Source organism: Pleurodeles waltl, chromosome 5 (genome assembly GCF_031143425.1).
Source record: "Pleurodeles waltl isolate 20211129_DDA chromosome 5, aPleWal1.hap1.20221129, whole genome shotgun sequence".
Taxonomy (NCBI): Eukaryota; Metazoa; Chordata; class Amphibia; order Caudata; family Salamandridae; genus Pleurodeles; species Pleurodeles waltl.
The window spans coordinates 1,639,731,745-1,639,750,467 of record NC_090444.1 but is presented as its reverse complement, the minus strand read 5'-3'; the positions used below and the strand labels follow the sequence as shown (position 1 = coordinate 1,639,750,467).

Below are 18,723 nucleotides of genomic sequence, written 5' to 3'. Positions count from 1 at the left end.
GTGATGCATTGTCACTAGTAGTGCTGTCAAAATTACCACATTTGCTAGGTCCTTGCTAATTGAAGGAAGGAATGGAAAAGCAAGTGGGTGGTCACAGAGGTTGGTAGTCCACCAGTCAAGCGAACTGATCTAAGACCTGAAGGAGAAATCTGGAAGGAGGTAATAAGTCTAATCTGGATTTGGGTGACACACTGGACTCCTGACATATCTGAAGAAAACGCTCCAGTCTGAGGGAAAACTCAGGGGATGAAACTTCCTGACTCAGTCTGCATTGTTGGATATCCTCAACAATAGAAATGCAGTTGAAGGTGCTTCTCTGCTCAAAATCCCAGACAGGAAGCAGCTTCTGCCAGTGTCCTAGAATGAATGTCTCTGTTGCTGATTCACATATGACTTAAAAGGGTGTTTTTCCTTGCCACCTCTGGGAGGCCCATCACTGATGGAGCAGATGTACAGATAGCTTTAAAAAATCGTATATACCTCCTATGGCTGTTAAAGTAGTGTCTGTGATAATAGACTGTATAAAAGCCATTTCTGCTAGAAACAATTAGAGAAAAGATTATAGCAGTTTGATCTCTTTCTGTTGAAAGGTTCATGATCTTCACAGCTTCAAATGACCATAGAGACCTGGCAATAGAGAATTTCAGTTTCCATCTTGTTAGTTTCATTCATTCGGCATGGACCACTACTGTGAGGTATATGGTTAAATTACTTTCCATTCTCTTAGAATGGCCTCTTTAACTGGCAGGTGCCTAGCAAGCACGTTCCTCACATGCGTTTACCATGTAAATTAATACTATTTGGAGACTATTAAATCTTATTTTTAAAAGTCTAACTTGCGCACCACAGATAGCATTTTTAAGATGTAGACGTGTGTGTATTATTGTACAATATTAATAAACACCTCGTGTTAAAGTGCATACGCTTCCTTACATGGCCTTTTTAGACGCATGAAGAAAAAACCTTATTAACCTAGCCTTAGCTTTAAAAAAACCAACACCTTTTGCCAGTTCCATCCAGAAAAAAAAAATCCTGATTGGAAAAATAGGATGAAGTACACCCTCTGGCCACTCTTGCTTCCCCTCTTTTAAGATGTTGTGTGGAGAAATTGCTCTTCTTTTAGTTGCTGCAAAGGTATTCGCCTTTCATCAAGGCTAGGATTTGTTTTAAGAATCCTATTTTGGAAAGCATTTTTTCTCCAAATTTGCATGTCTGAAATTGCAGAGTGAGTCTTGTTCTCTGCTCCAAAATTGTAACATGAAGTGCAAAGACTGTATAGAGCAGATTCTCTTACTAACATCACAAAAAGGGAAGAAAGTTAGTACTCTCAGCAGGCAAAGAGTGTTTTTATATTTGAAAAACCACCTGACAACGTAAGTAATTTATATATTTTTAAAGTAACCACTAAAATTTCCTAACTCAAGTCGCCTCAGACCCCGGCCAATGAACAGAATTGAAAGGTGATGCTACCTATTTACATATGTTATGTAAATCTTCTGCAGAGGCAATGGAAGTTTGTTATTCCTGTTCAATGAAATGTATAACTGTTACTAACTTCCGTCTGCATTTGCCTATCTTTTTAATTATTTGTGCTTTTTCCTGTTCAATTGCTCAGATGCACAACCAACTGATGGGGAGCGAGAAGTGTGGAACCAGGTCAATGCTGTCTTACAAGACTCGGAAAGCATACTTACAGCCCTGCAGGCTTACAAAGGAGCGGGACAAGAAATAAGAGATGTATGCTAAGAATGATACATTCCTGCCAGTGCCACGGCGCCCAACTGTACTGTTAAACATTGAAACATCAAGGAAGGTTTACTGTGGGAAATACCAGCTGTTTCTCTAAACGGGCATATTGCTTTATCCTTTACCAGTAATCTTCATAACATTTTGTCATTCTCTACTTTGGGATTGTACTTAAAATATCTAAACTCTGAGCCATAAGAAATTATCCCATTATATTCCTCAGTCCCATCTAACGATTTTTCCGTCCATTATTTTTTTTTTTTGTCACGAGGAGTGCGTGGACTTCGGTGATACAGGCCCTCTATGACCGTTGCAGTAGGGACTTATCAGGAAGACTTAAGCAAGTAACTCAACAAAGCCAGTCTACCAAGAGAAACTTTGTGAAGGGTTGTTCGTGATGTGGTTGGTGCAGACATGTATAGAAGGGCAGTGGTGTGGACTAATCCTATAGTCCAGTAGTGAGACAGGTTTGTGCTGTTGGGAGCTTTTAGTAAGGTTAAACAAAGGGTCCCTGTAGGATAGTGGACTGGTCATTAAGCTGGTATATGTGCATTTATGGCCAGCTGTAGTAATCATTTGCCTGTACCAGTCTGAACACAGTTGGGGCAGATTATGTTTTCTACCTCCTTAATATGCATACCTTTAACACTCATAACCCAGTCTGTAAAGGATCTCCTCCAGTGACGGCAGTTCATGGATACCCAACATGTCAGGCAGCATGATCAGTGGAGCTGAGACATGGAAATGCAACCCGAAAGGCATACTCCTGGTCCCTCATATCCCTGACCAGTGATATGTGAAAGCGCTGCCGGGCCATAAAACATGCACAACCACCCAACCTTTTTGGTTTCTTCTCAAAACAGTTTGAGTCCGAGTTGATATACGTCTGATGTAATCTTTGGGGGCCCAGTAGCACTCCTTCAGTATGTTTAAGCAGCTGAATTTAAGCCTAACATCCACCATACCTTTGTCATGCAACAGCAGGATATATGACCAGACTTTCAGTAAGTTGAATTGCAAGTTGTTGTCTGCTACGTGATCTCAAGAATCCGAGCTGTCAGTGTCAAAAAGAGGGCGTATGAGGAAGCTACATAATCCAGAGACCACTCTCCAGAATCTAATAGGGAAAGGGAGAGCACGTGTGGTCCCAGTCTGGATCTCAAGCAGTGAGACTTTTAGGTAAAGTTCTAAGGAAAGTAGCGTATACTTTGGGTACAGATACTCAAGCTTTAAACATGTGTTATTTAGCAAGCCACTGATGGTACATATGTCTTCCAATTCCCAGCCAGCCTGATGGATTTCCGTCCACCTATCGAAGACCTGCATTTTCCCAGAGAAGTGTGTCTACAAGGATGTAACAGTCTGTTTTGAGCAGTTTACACATCATATACCAGGACAGAGGCATATAAGACAGGGTTATTTAATTCAGTTGAATTTAGGGCAGTGGAAACTATGCCTAGACCCACATTTGTTGCAGGCTTCATGAGACACGTGATTTGACCGCATCTGTCGGGTGGAATCCCCTGCAACCATAGTCACATGGAGTTTAGATATTTTAAGCATAGATTTTGCTGAACACCACACAAACGTCTTGGTGATGGATTCTATTTCTGATAGCATGACGCTAAGTACTCTGAGAGAGCATTGTGAAGTAATATTTAAATCTGGGCACTATTGTCATTTTAAAAGCCTGTATCCTTCCCCAGTACAAGAGCTGTAAACACAACCACCAGACACAATTGGAAATTGTCCTTTGCAACAGTAATTCACTGCTATCTTGGGCCATGGTCCTGGGAACAAGGATACCCAGGATGTCTAGATAGCCTTATTGGGACCCACCTAAAAGGGAGCTTGCCTAAATCTCAACAGTCTGTGTATTTGGATATCAGGAGTGTCTTTCTTTTTCCAGTTGACACGATATATAGAAAAAAGTGTGAAGTTCTCAGGGATATAACACTGTATCGAAGTTGCTGGGTTCAGAAGAGTTAAATAGCAGTCATCCGCATACACCTAGTTTTTGAGGCCATCCTGTGGGACATGATTCTCTCAACAGCAGCAGCTTGACATATCTTGGTCACCAGTGGTTCTAATGCTAGGATGAACAGCAGAGGTGATAATGGACATCCCTGGTGACTCACCTTCTTAACAAAGAACATGTCTGAGATGAAGCCATTGCATATGATCTATGTTGTTGGGTTAGAGTAGAGTACCCACATACTCCCAAGAAATCAGCATCCAATTTGACTCCCAAAAGTACAGAAGAGGTAGTTCCACTCTTCTCAGTCAAACTCCTTCTCGGTGTCCAGGGGTACCTGCCATAAGACGTGATAGGGTTCTCATATTGCTCCAAGGGGATCTGTCTGATAGGAAGCCGTAGTGCCTGGATAGCTGACATATCCTACCTCGCCTAGTCTGGAATACTAAAAGCCTACCCACTTTCTCTCTGTGTTTATATTGCTCTCTCTTCAACCAGAGCAAAATGTTCTCTGTCTGAAACTTGAAGAATTGATTAAGGGCATATGTAGTACTAACCAGGTCGCATAGTTGCATTTTCATTGCATTTTCTTCAAGCCTTTCCAGAGCAAGTGGCAGACTTAATTTGTAACAAGCCAAATTTCACAATTCTTGGAGATTTTAATATTCACGCAGAGAATTTAGAGAATGCAGCTGCTAAGAGACTTCTGTTAGATATGGAGGCCTTAGATCTCACACAACTGATCAGTGGCCCTGCACACATCAAGGGTCATACCATTGACTTAGTTTTCAGCAATACATCCGACTTAATTGCCCTGCCCCCATCCCCTTAGCCTTGTCCAATCATTATCTAATCTCTCTCTCCCTTCCACTATTGGAAACACCCTCCCAAAGCATTATACAACCTTATAGGCGCTGGCATATGCTTAAGACTAAAGAATGGATTGACATCTTAGAGAGTTCAAAGCCCGCATTGAATGGGAATATGGCTACATCCTTAGACTCATTTAATAATTGGATTAGCAAAAGCTTAGACACAATCCTTCCATATACGTTAAGGCTGAGTGGACATAAGAAAAAAAGTGCCCCCTGGTTCTCCAAACATCTTAGCCTAATAAAGACGGAATGTAGGCAGCGGGAGCGAAAATGGAGAAAATCCTGTGAGACTTCCTCTAAAGATGAGTATAGGAAGACTATCAGAAGGTTTCATGCTGAAAGTAAAGCAGCCCAAAGCGCATATTATGCAGATAAAATAGAACAGAGTTCTAACTCCCAAAGGAAATCTTTCTCCTGTTAAAAGAATTTACCTCTCCTCGGGCACACACAGAAACTCTAGCAGCCTCGCATAAACACAGTAATGACTTAGCTGGAGTTTTTCAGGAAAAAATGGCAGAGATCTATTCAACCTTTCCAAAAGATACCGATAGTCCCCAAGCGGTAGATGAGGAGTGTTCCAAAGGTGCAGCAAGGTTTACATATATTCCTCCCCTCTCTCCTGAAGCGGTGTTTATACTATTGGCCACCCTTAAATCAGGGTCTCCCCAGGATTCACCCCACCTTCAATCTTAGGACAAGGGCCTTCAATAATAGTCCCTTTGGTAACTGAGCTGCTGAACATGTCACTATTAGTCGGCACCGTTCCTCCTCAATGGAAACATGCAATTGTGAAGCCGTTCTTAAGAAGCCCAGCCTGGATCCACTCATCCCTGGCAACTATAGACCAATCTGTATGCTGCAAGCCCTTGCTAAAGTACTTGAAAACATGTCAATACTTATCTTTCGAGTTTTTTGGAGGCAAATAACATTCTCCATCCGTCTCATATGGGCTTTAGACCATTACATAGTACGGAATCTGCATTAATCACAATCACTGAAGAAGTTTGGAAACGTGTAGATCAGGGCTTGGTCTCTGCAATCGTGGTTATCGATCTTAGTGCTGCCTTTGACACGGTGGAGTACAAAATTTTACTCCAGAGAATGAGGGAAAGTGGAGTCTCTGGCAATGCCCTGAGTTGGTTTGCCTCATTCTTGGAAGCAGGATCATTTCAAGTTTTGGACCGTTCCTTTTATTTGAGCTGTTTTAAGAGTAAGTAGGGGGTGCCGCAGGGCTCTTCTTTGAGCCCTATGTTATTTAATATCCATATGGCCCCTCTGGAAAAAGTAGTGGAGCCCTATGGACTCTCTGTAGTGTCATATGCAGATGACACCCAGCTTGTGGTATCCCTTTCTACTGATCAGAACTCAACCAATTCTCAGCTCATTCCTTGTCTACAGGCAATCTCCAAATGGATGTCCAGCTGTAGACTTAAATTCAACAGAGACAAGACAGAGGTTATGTTTCTGGGTCACCAGGCAAAACCAAACTTAACCTCCCCAGTATTGCAAACATTAGAAGACCTTCCATTGCCCAAAGAAAGCATTAAGAGTCTGGGAGTATGGTTTGATCCATGGTTGACATGTTTTGGCATACTCAGACTTCTTAGAAAGATTTTCAAAATACTTCCGTTCATTGCAAAGAGGCTCATCATACAGGCCTTAATAATCTCTCGGCTGGATTATGGGAACGCCCTGTTTCTTGGTGCACCAAAATATGTTATGAAGAAATTGCAGGTGGCACAGAACACTGCTGCCCACCTTCTCTTCAGTCTACCCAGGCATGAATCGGCCAGATCGGCTTTATCAACATTGCACTGGCTTCCTTTGGAGCAACAGATAAAATGTAAATCTTTGTTACATTCATAGAGCTCTATATGACAAAGGCTCACCAATATTGCGAACCCTGGCTTCTTTTTACAAACCTACCAGACATCTTAGATCATCCTCCACGGCCCTAGCTGTCATTCCCCCAATACAAAAGGCCAAATGGGGAGGAAGATCAATATCGTATCTTGGAGCTCGACTGTGGAATTCATTACCACTGAATCTACGTCAAACCAGCCATGAACTGTCGGTCCGGCAGCTATTTAAAACTTGGTTATTTTAGTTTGTGTCCCAAAGCTGTATATTCAAAGGTTTTTCTGTATTGCGCTGGGAGGCCTTCGGGTAGCTATGCGCTCTATAAATTTTCATAACATAACATAGTAGAACATCAGAGGGAGAATAATTAGATATTCGATGGCATGTGTAGCTGTAGCTACACATGCTGTGCATAAGCTCGCCATCTAGTGTTTGGTTCGGAGTAGTACAACTTGCTTTTGTTCGAAGATAGTTTTCGAGTCACTCGATCGATTGACTCCTCCTCTCTGTAATATTGCACATGGGCACCAAGTCCTTTGTTGGATTGTTTTTCTCTGCCGTCAGGTTCGAGCATATGTTCCTCTCGCTCCAAGTTCTCAGCTCCAAACAGTCCAAAACAGTATTCTTTCTGTCTTACTATCATAGTCGGTATTGTTTCCGAACGCTTATTCTTTAATAATTCAACTTCCGGTTCCTTTTCCATACTCGGAATTGAATTTCTTTACCCTTTTGGGAACAGAAAGGCCCTCTCGGGCCTTCCTCGGGCCTTCCTCTTCCACGTGATATCATAGAATGCAGCCCTAATGGAACGTACTCTATTCCAATATTGCCCTCAATGCCATTCAAAGTTTCCACACACTGACCATCATCAGGTGCGTAATTTGTGTCTTTCCTTGGACCACAATGATCAGATTTGCAAAGTGTGCCGTTCTTTTCGGTCGAAGAAGAAAGACCCTTAGAGGACGAAGAGCTCGTCGAATTGAAATGGCGTCTTGACATCCAGATGATACACCGGACATCGTCGGCGACAAGCACACGCAAGAAGACTTGGAACAGGAGGGGGGTTTTCCGTTCAGGATTCAGACTCTGATATGCAGTCGGACATCAAGAGTTAACCATTACAACCAGCACAAACTGTAAGTAAAAAGCCCCTTAAAAACAACCGCAAAAGAGGTCATCAGTCTGCCACTGCCTTCCAACCATTGTTGGAGCCAAGAAACTTATTTGGATGCCTCGCATACCAACTCGGCACCGAAAAAAGACAAAGATAAGTCTTTGGCATCGGCCTCCAGTACTTCCATTTCGGCACCGACAAAACAAAAACTACATGGTGCTTCAGTGCCGACCACTTTGGCACCGAAAAAGAGACAAGAGTCAGCTAATATTTCAGCACTGAAAATGTTCTATCCGTCAAAAACCTTCGGAACCGAAAACATCACAAAAGAATTTCAGTGGCTATATACAGTCTAATACAACCCCTACATCACAGGTGGAACCAATTTTAGAAGTTATGGACTCTAGGCAGCGCGGACTTCAAATTCAACAAGGAACAGGGCGATTATAACATCACATCTGCCCCCTTTACAGAGGAAATTTACTTTAAGGGAGTATTGATTCCTCTACACCTCCAAAGAAGACTACCAAAGAAAATACTTCTTTTCATAATCAAACATCTCCACCTTTACCTACTTCTCCACAATATGTGCCTCCTCATTCAGGGTTCATACCACCTAGTTCACCACCTGGTGGGTCTCAAGATATAGGGGATACATTAGACAAACAGGACCCATGGGATGAGTATGATCCGGATCCTATTACACCAAATGATCAAGATCTTTACCCAGCTAGACCTTCACCCCCTGAGGATTCCACATCAGACCAGCAGGTTATATCTAAAGCAGCAGCATTTCATAATGTACACTTATCCAATAGAGAAAGATTTTTTTTATTGGACACCCTTGGTGCAACTAATAAGAAAAGTCAGTTCCTTCCAATACTTCCAGGCATGCTCAGGCACGCAGAAGAAATAATTAAAGTGCCTTGTAGAGCAAGGGTTATCACTCCCAGAGTTGATAAAAAGTAAAAGGCTGCACCCAATGATCCTTTATATATAAAAACACAGATTCCACCAGACTCTGTTGTTGCATCTACTGCACGCAAAAGGCTAATAGCCAGTCAACAGGAGACACACCTCCTCCTGATAAAGAAAGTAAAAAAAATGAGATGCAGCGGGGAAAAGAGTGGCAGCTGAAGCAGCCAATCACTGGCGAATTACTAATGCTCAAGCTTTACTATCCAGATATGACAGAGCTCACTGGGATGCTATGGAGGAACTTTTACAATACCTCCCAGAAGAACATCGTATAAGGGGGGTAGAAATTGTAAATGAGGGACAAACGATTTCCAATAACTCCATTCTATGTGCGCTTGATGCTGCTGATACGGCAGCACGCAGTATTAACACAAATGTCATCATAAGGCGCCATGCCTGGCCCAGATGTTCAGAGTTTAACCAGGAGGTACATCAGGCAGTTTTAAACATGCCTTTTAATAAAGAGAATTTATTTGGTTAACAAGTGGATAACACACTTGAAATATTAAATATAGATAATCAAACTGCCAAAGCTATGGGAGCCTTCCAAGCCAGCACACATAGGGGTAGTTTTCGTTGTGGAGGGTTTACCAGAGGATTTAGATCGTAATTTCAACATCAAACTAAACCCACCTCTCAATACACTAGAGGTTACTTTAGAGGATCATATAGAGGAAACACTGATAATGGAAGAGGAAAACCATCTACATGTAGAGGCTCCTCATCCGTCTCTAAACAATGACTTCCACAAACAATACTAACACACACCACTCCTGTAGGGGGGAGGTTAAAACTTTTTGACCCCCAATGGGCTCAAATTACCACAGATCAATGATCCTTCAAATTATCCAAAATGGTTATTGTCTGGAGCTCATTTCCACTCCACTAAATATACCCCCTCATACTCTCAGACTCTCACAAGATCATCTCACTCTTCTCACAGAGGAATTACATTCCCTCCTTCTAAAAGGAGCTATAGAACCAGTACCATTACAATACCAAGGAACAGGAGTTTACTCCCTGTAGTTTCTAATTCCCAAACAAGACTGGTCTCTCAGACCAATATTAGATCTCAGACCCTTCAACCACTACATCCTATTAGAACATTTTCATTTGGTCGCTCTTCAGGATGTTATTCCTCTATTACAACTAGGCGACTTTATGACAGAGTTAGACCTAAAGGACGCTTACCTTCACATTCCAATTCACCCTGCACACCGCAAATATCTACGATTTGTAGTGGCAGCAAGACATTACCAATTCAAAGTATTACCATTCAGAGTCAAAACTGCTCTCAGAGTATTCACAAAATGCCTCGCAGTGTTTGCAGCACATCTCAGAAGAAAACAAATTCATAGTTTCCCTTATTTGGACGATTGGCTCATCAAAGTCCATCCATTCGCACAGTGTCAAAAGATACTCAAACTACAATTTGTCTCCTACACTCTCTAGAGTTCACCATAAACTACATCAAATCTCATCTCCAACCTGTCCAAATACAACCCTATCTTGGAGCTATCCTCAGTTTATATATAATTAGGAATAGCCTTTCCCAACCCAAACCGGGTCCAAGCTTTTCAGACATTAATTTCAACAGAACCAAACATACTCAGTAAGAACTGTTATGAAACTGTCAGGAATGATGGCATCTTGTATTGCCATAGTGCGTCATGCCAGACTTCATATGCGTCCTCTTCAACAATGTCTTTCGTCAGTGGTCTCAGGCACTCGGTCAAATGGAAGATATAGTGTTGTTGGACCGCCAAACTTATCTCTCTCTACATTGGTGGAGTATCATAAATCTTATGAAAGGGTCGCCCATTGTAGACCCTGTGCCTCAGATCACTCTCACAACAGATGCCTCAAACAACGTTTGGGGAGCCCATCTCCTCAACCTAACAATTCAGGGGATATGGGACAACACTCATTGGTCTCTTCATATCAATTACCTGGAACTGCAAGCAATGTTCTTGGCAATGAAAGCATTCCTTTCACAGTTGCAACACTAAACAGTGTTGATACGTACAGACAAAATGACTGCCATGTACTATCTTCAAAAACAGGGACACACACAATCTCATCAACTGTCCCACCTAGCACAAACAATATGGAAATGGGCGATTCGTCTCCACATTCACATAGTGTCATAATATCTCCCGGGTACAGACAACCACTTAACAGACCTACTAAGCAGAATGCATCAACAAACACACAAGTGGGTACTCCACCCACAAGTCCTTTAACAGTGCTTCACAAACTACGGAACTCCTCAAATAGATCTGTTTGCAACATATCAAAGCAAAACATGCCAAAACTTTGCCTCCAGGTACCCACATCCTTGGTCCAAGGGCAATGCTCCATGAATGAGTTGGTCAGGGATATTTGCTTACGCTTTTCCCACTCTCCTACTCTTACCATTTCTATTCCGGAAAATAAAGCAATCTTCCCTCAGCATGATCTTAGTGGCTCCTACATGGGCACGTCAACCATGGTACACAACACTTTTGGAGCTCTCAATTATTCCTCATCAAAAACTTCCCAACGGACAGATCTTGTGACACAAAACAAGGACAGATAAGACATCCAAATCCCAAATTACTCAACCCAGCGATATGGCTCCTGAAGTCCTAGAGTTTGGATATTTACAGTTACCACAGGTATGTATGGGTATCCTTTTGCACGCAAACCTGCGACTAGACAATGCTATGCGGCAAAATGGAAACCTTTTATTTGTTACTCCCTAACAAAAAACATTGACCCTCTTAAACCAACAGTATAAGACATTGTACAATATTTATTACACTTACAAAAAGCAAATTTAGCCTACACATCGATTTGTTTACATTCAGCCGCTACAGCTGCATACCTTCAAAATAGACAACATATTTCTTTGTTTAAAATTCCAGTTATCAAAGCATTTATAGAAGGACTAAAGAGAATAATTCCACCAAGGATTCCTCCAGCACCATCTTGGAATCTTAACATTGTGCTCACAAGGCTCATGGCTCCACCATTTGAGCCATTTCGCTCCTGCCCCCTACAATTCCTTTCATGGAAAGTAGCCTTTTTAATTGCTATCACCTCCCTTAGACGGGTCATTGAGCTTCAGGCATTAACTTTAGAAGAACCTTTCTTTCAAGTTCTTAAAGAAAAAAAAAATGATTGAGAACAAATCCAAAATTCCTTCCAAAAGTAATTTTGTAATTATTAATCAAACAATAGAATTACCAGTTTTCTTCCCAAAACCAGAATCAGTAGCAGAAAGGGCTCTACATACTCTTGATGTTAAAAGAGCTCTTATGTACTATATAGATAGAACAAAACATTTTAGGAAAACAAAACAACTTTTTGTGGCTTTCTCCTTACCACACAAAGGAGATCCTGTATCTAAAACAACTGTAGCAAAATGGATAGTCAAATGCATTCAAACTTGCTATACTAAAGCTAAGTGACAATTATCTGTAATACCTAGAGCACATTCCACTAGGAAAAAAGGTATGGCTATGGCATTTTTGGGTAACATACCTGTAGCAGACATTTGTAAAGCAGCAACATGGTTGACACCGCATACTTTTACTAAACATTATTGTGTAGACATCTTTGCGTGACAGCAAGCAAATGTTTACCAACTGTACTTAAAACACTTTTTCAAACAATTGCAACCCCTGCACACTAGCCACTGCTTTATGGAGGGACTGCTTTACAGTCTATGCACAGCATGTGTATCTACAGCTACACATGCCATCCAACGGAAAATGTTACTTAACAGTAGACATCTGTTTGTATCATGTAGTGCTGCAGATTCACATGCGCCCTCACCCCTCCCCTGAAGTGTGTAGATGTCTCAATTGTACATATGTAAATACGCTGCATGGACATCTTTTCTATTCTACTATCTATTTTTCACTACTTCACTCTCCCGCCTGCGGAGAAACAATATAACAAAGGACTCGATTCCCATGTGCAGTATTACAGAGCGGAGGAGTCACTCAATCCCGTGACTCAAAAACTTTCTTCGAACAAAAACAAATTGTACTACTCCGAACCCAACACTAAATGGCGAGCTTGCACACAGCATGTGAATCTACAGCACTACAAGCCACGAACAGATGTCTACTTGTAAGTAACATTTTCCTTACTAGTCATGTCCCAAACGTTTGATTCGAGGGACACTTGGTCTTCTTGGCCTTTCTTTTTACTCATTGAAGAGCGTTACATCGTAAGATCGTGTTATAAACTTTGCTAGAGACTCCTAGCGTTTGGTCAGAGATAAGTGAACCCTCATTGGCTAAGAGAGTCTGCCAGGTGATAATGCAGAATTGTTTTCCTCCTGCAACATATTCCTGTAAGTGTTCATTCTTCAGTGACATGGACTTGCGAATTTCAGGTTCAGCAGTAGTTGAACTGGACTGTTGTCCAACACTGCACCACGGAGAATAGTACTTGATATGACATTCGGCTAGGTGAGAAAAAATTCAGCGCATGTACAATTCCTATGGACTTCTAATAGAACAATGTAGTTCCGGTTACTGAGGGGAAAAAGTCTGGTAGCATATGGCTCTCTAGCAGGTTGTCCAACTCCTCATGTTCTCTGAAGCGATAAGTGTGGGGCCTACCTGACCTGTTCAGTAGAGGGTCAAAAGTCATATTAAACTGTTCACCCTGGGATCATCTCTTGCCTGCAAAACTCCCTCAAGGTTCTAGACAACCTGGAGAAAAATGAGTGCTCCCATTGCATGCATGCCCAGAACACAGCATCAATATTGACCCCTTTATGGAAACTTTAGCAAAAATAAATTGACCTTCAGCAGCTCTCCATATTTTCTTTTTTTATGTAGTCACGGGCAGAGTCTTTCTAAACAGAATATCACCCCTTCCTCATTTTTAAGAATATAATCCCAAAGAGGCCTGTCCATTAGCAAATTCATTGTCATGCAGCATCTTGCCCATCCACTCCCTCTTCAGCTTGTAGCCTTGAAAAGGAACTTGTGTTTCTTGTAAATGCACAATGTTAATTGTTTTACTGGATAGTGGAAACTTTTTTCTTGAGCTTAATGTGCAAGGAAATTATGTTTAGGGGCCTTTTGCATAGTCCTCATTTGAAGGGGGATGCTGTACATACAAGGGATGGAGCGGGAACAGCATGGCTCTCTAGCAGTGGTAGCAAAGTGGTAGTAAGGTCAGCAGGACGTCAACAACTTCGGTAAGCAAGGTGTCGGCAACAATGCCATGTAGCTTAAAGATGCTCACAGTCACAAGGCACTAAGTGAGTGGGAATATACAAGTGATGTGTGTGGCCAGCTGTCAGGGTGCAGCACTTGTGCCCATGAATTGAGGCAAAGGGGTTTGTGGTGGAAGAGGACTCGTTAAAAGGCAGATGGGAAAAGGAAAACAACAGTATACAAATGCAGAAGAACAGTTAAGGCGGAACCTCAGATTTTCACGACAAGAGGTCCCAGCAAGAAGATAATGCCAAGAGGTATTAAATCGCTATACGAAACTAACTTTAAACAGCTGATGTAAATACAAAGCCCTAACTAACTCTACGTTGCCTTCTTGGGACAAGGAAAGACAAAAGAAAAGATTTATTTATTTCAGTGAAGTCTAAATGGAGATAAGAGAGGCCACACATGTTTGTGTCAAAAATAAGAGTCCCTGGGTGAGGAATGTAGAACAGCATGTCCCCTTCATGAATCCAAAAGAGACCACAGAAGTTTGTAGATGGGACCAGGAGCAATGAGGAGAGGCAGAAAGTCACGAAACCCACCCTGAAGGACCCCTTCACAGCCAAATCGCTTAAGGTCAGACAGAGTAAAACATCATAACCCAATGCTTCATACAGCCATTTCACGGTTTGTGATGGGATGTGGGTTTGTCAAATTATCCATGCTCAGCATGGTAGCTGGTTCCCATAGTCTCGGTTCTTGAGCTGTGGCTGAAGAGTCAGGAATATTTTCACTTTACGTTCCTGGGAGAAATCTTCCACTAAAAATCTTGTTCTGGTACAGGAAGAGTCCATTTGTTGTTTCTTGGCTCCAGTTTATTTACCTAGTCTGTCTGTCTGCCACAGAAGTAAGGCGAAGATCAGCTAAGAAGCTCCAGTCTTTGGCAGGTGTTTTGAGTGGACGCTGTGGGCCTTTTGAAATTCCAGCATGGGTGAGAAAGTCCTGTCCAAAAGCTCAGAGAGAAAGAGATCCAAGAACGTGATCAGAGATAGCCCTCTGCCACCTCCGGAACCTCTGAGGTTCTTAGATATTACTTCCCAGACTCTTTGTGGCTAATGTTACAAGCTCTTGGTCCCCAGTCTGGGTTTCGGTTAATACAATGCAGCTTTTCCCCCACTGAGTTCAGCCTGGTCTTGTAAAGGGTATTGGCCCTATTGACTTAATGTCTTCCTTTGTGGTGGCTGTATTCCCTTGAATTGCTGCCACTGGTACCTTATTGGATGCAGGCTCTCATAGGATTGACTATGATGCAACAAACTGCACTGGTCACGGGCATTGCGCCACATGAAACATTGTGACCAAGAAGAAGAACCCCTTAACCACTCTACACTGGGAACTGCCAGGAGGGCGGTTTAGAGGCAGACTGTGGATCAGGGTTGGTGGTAATGTGCTGATCTTCCCTTTGCACCTTAAAGAAGCACTGTCTGACTTCAGTACACTAGGTACTGAGCAGCAGACCTTGCCCTCGCACCATCATTCAGTTTAGGTCCATGGCATCACCCGAGGCATTGAATAGCATCTCATAGGTGACGAGTGTGGTGGGAGCTCTACAGAGTGGCAAACATATTTGCACTGTCTCAAACCCTGCCTTCACCATTAAGTTTAATGTTATTGATTATGAAACCAATGGAAGAAGAACTGATGGTGCTTGCTCCCAAAGCTAAACAGTCAGTTCACTTCTCCAGTCTGATTGTTTCCTGGGTACAAGTGTGCTGAGATACCACGTAAGCAAACCATAGTGGCACTGTAATCTAGAAATTGGCTGTGACATATTGGATTATTAATCGAATAAAACAGCAAGGCCAGTAACCAAGTTTTAATTAGGCCTTGGTTACTAGAATTTCTAAGCAATGTCCCTTAGCTAGACTTTATTTCAAGCAACTGCACTTTCACTTCACCCATTCACAAAAGTTTATTGTGCAGATACGACTTTCAAGCAGGAGGCACTTGAAGGATAGAGAGTATTTAAGACTTTGTCATACCTCACTCTTTCCAGTCTTGTTTCTTAGAAGAAAACAACATACTCATCGCCTCCCAGTCTGGATTCTGCAAGAACCACAGCACTAAGACCGCCCTCATCGCCTGCACAGACAACATCAGGACCAGGGTGGACAAGGGCGAGACTGTCGCCCTCATCCTCCTAGACCTCTCTGCAGCTTTTGACACTGTATGCCACCAAACCCTCCTCGCACGCCTTTTTGATGCCAGAATTCGCCACAAGGCCCTGGACTGGCTCACGTCCTTCCTCCCCGAAAGAACCCAAAGAGTTCGCCTTCCTCCTTTCCGGTCTACAGCCACCAAGATCATCTGTGGGGTCCCCCAAGGATCCTCCATCAGCCCCACCCTCTTCAACATCTACATGGCTCCTCTCGCTAACATCCTCCGCTCCCACTGCATCACCATCATTTCATACGCCAATGACACTCAGCTCATTATCTCCCTCACCAGGAACCCATCCACCGCCAAGATTAACCTGCACGCCGGACTCCTCGACATTGCCAAATGGATGACAGCAAGCCAGATAAAATTAAACTCAAACAAAACAGAGATCATCATCTTCGGCCCAAACAAGACAGCATGGAATGACTCCTGGTGGCCCCCCACGCACGCAACCTTGGCATCGTTCTGGACTCATCTCTCTCCATGACCCAGCAAATCAACGTCATATCCTCCACCTGCTTCAACACCCTTTGCATGCTATGCAAGACTTTCAAATGGATTCCTTTAATAACAAGAAGAACAGTCACCCACGCCCTCATTAGCAGCAAACTGGACTATGGCAACGCCCTCTACGCAGGGACCACAGCCAAGCTTCAAAGAAAACTCCAGCGAATCCAGAACGCAGCCGCATGTCTCATACTCAACCTCCCTCGCCACAAACGCATATCCACCCACCTCAGATCCCTACACTGGTTGCCCATCAACAAAAGGATCATTTTCAAAGTCCTTGTCCACGCTCACAAAGCTCTCCACGACACTGGACCGGCCTACCTCAAAGAACGAGTAAACTTCCACATACCAACCTCGCCTTCGCTACAGTCCCCTGCATCCAACGCACCAACTCTGGCAGCAGATCCTTCTCCCACCTCGCTGCCAAGACCTGGAACTCCCTCCCCACCAACCTACGCAAGACCCAGGACCCCTTAACCTTCAGAAAGCACCTTAAAACATGGCTTTTTGAGCAGTAACTGACAGCACCCCCCTCCCCATAGCGCCTTGAGACCCTACCGGGTGAGTAGTGCGCTTAAGAAATTATTTTGATTGATGATTGATTGATTTCCAGACCAACCTAGACTACAAGGGATGAAAAAGTACTTCATCATAGTGTGTGCACATCTCAGGGATCCACAGCAGTCATGCTGTAAAAGGAAAATGTTTCATATTTGAAACCATCTTTTTGTGGCATGTCTCTCTGTGCAGTGTTATGATACCCTTTAAGCCTCCCCTGGGAAAGGAGGATGAAATGCAAAGGATCTTAAGCCGCACATGGTCATACGCAACAGAAGCATGAAAAAATGTAACTAATGTAAAATGTTATTGGACCCAGGGCCTACTGTGTTTATGCAAAATACTTTCTGATTTGACCCTTCTGCAGCTCCCAGGTCACAGTTTGGCCATTTACAGACCCAGAGCCTTTCTTTCATGGGCATATCCTGTGTGTATCATAATTAGCTCTGTGGTCATGATCCCTCCACACTAGAGCCTGACAAAACTAAATGAACCAGCCCCAGTTCCTGGTTCCCTCGTGACATAAGCCTGCAAGTTATTGCCACTGACCTGTAATCCAGCGATAGAGTCCTGAAGCACCAGTTCCTTATCCACCGTACCTGGTTGTTGACTAAATATAAAATAGTTGGAGGATCCATCTCTGCTGTCTGTATCTTGTTCTCCCTGGCTTGTACCAGGCTTCTTAGATGATGCTATTGCTGGCCCCCGCACAGCCAACCTTATTTTACCAGGTCTGTGCTGGGTCTATGGTGGACTTAATGCAAGTATTAGAGACAGAAATATGTAGCTGCAAGTTTTCCTGTTCCCTACTCTGTTCAGTCTATTGTTGAATGATGTTTGTTTATCATGTCCTTAATAGTATACTGAATATTGCCAGTCCTTTGGCCTGTAGAAGAACAAGAAATTGTGTCTCTAGCCACGAGCACTGAGGGCGAAATGCTCTCCAATTTTGTTGGTTGCGTGGAAACCATTGCACCACCCCTACCTTTACAAAGATGGACTTCCTGGTCTGACTCTGGGTCAGATCGCCGCCCGGGCCTTCCTACAACTCCTGCGTCCTCAATTGAATTCCTGCCTTTTCTGAGTCCAGTTGTTTCGCCTGCTTGGTTAGGACCAATTGCCCCATACAGGTGCCTCATTTAAATCAATTTACAAAGAGTATGCCATTCCTAAATTCATAGAATGGTGGTTACCATTTGTATCACACCCATGCTAAGAACTCTGTTGTTACTGTGCAATGGGCCATCCCAGTGTGGATGACTTGTCTTTCCTGCCTTTGTGCTACACATTAGCTTTACAAGTGCATGCACCATCCACCCCAAGGTAACCCTCTTCTATACGTTGGACAACATCCAATTCAACCACATTCCTTGTCTGTTTAAAACAGTCCTTCTCCCACAGACCACATTCCTTGACATCCGTTTTATGTTTCATGTGTTATTTTTATGGTATTTCAAGGCTGCTCTGTGCATTCTTGTTTTTTCTTAGATAATATTGTGAAACGTGCCACCCCAGTATGGTGGGCCCGTCTTCCTTGCCTTGGTGCTACTTATATTATGTTTGTGTGTTTCGTCCAGTCTGTCATTGCTGTTGGCACCATAGACCGGATTTGTTTGCAACCATCACGATGTCTAACATCTTTTTCATTATGTCCGACAGGAGATGCTTATTTAATGTCAAACATTCTATTTTTGTATTGTCCACTGCAGGCATTATAGGTTG

At 42.9% G+C, this 18,723-nt stretch overlaps 1 protein-coding gene across 4 annotated transcripts in view; it reads left to right on the top strand.

Moving 5' to 3' along the window:
- CYRIA (CYFIP related Rac1 interactor A) overlaps positions 1 to 18,723 on the top strand; it is a 214,066-nt gene that overhangs the window by 123,232 nt on the left and 72,111 nt on the right. For all 4 annotated transcript variants that reach the window (XM_069235965.1, XM_069235967.1, XM_069235966.1 and 1 more), the window contains one exon: positions 1,616 to 1,737. In XM_069235965.1, the coding sequence (XP_069092066.1) occupies positions 1,616 to 1,737 (122 nt within the window). The remainder of the gene's footprint in view (positions 1 to 1,615; positions 1,738 to 18,723) is intronic.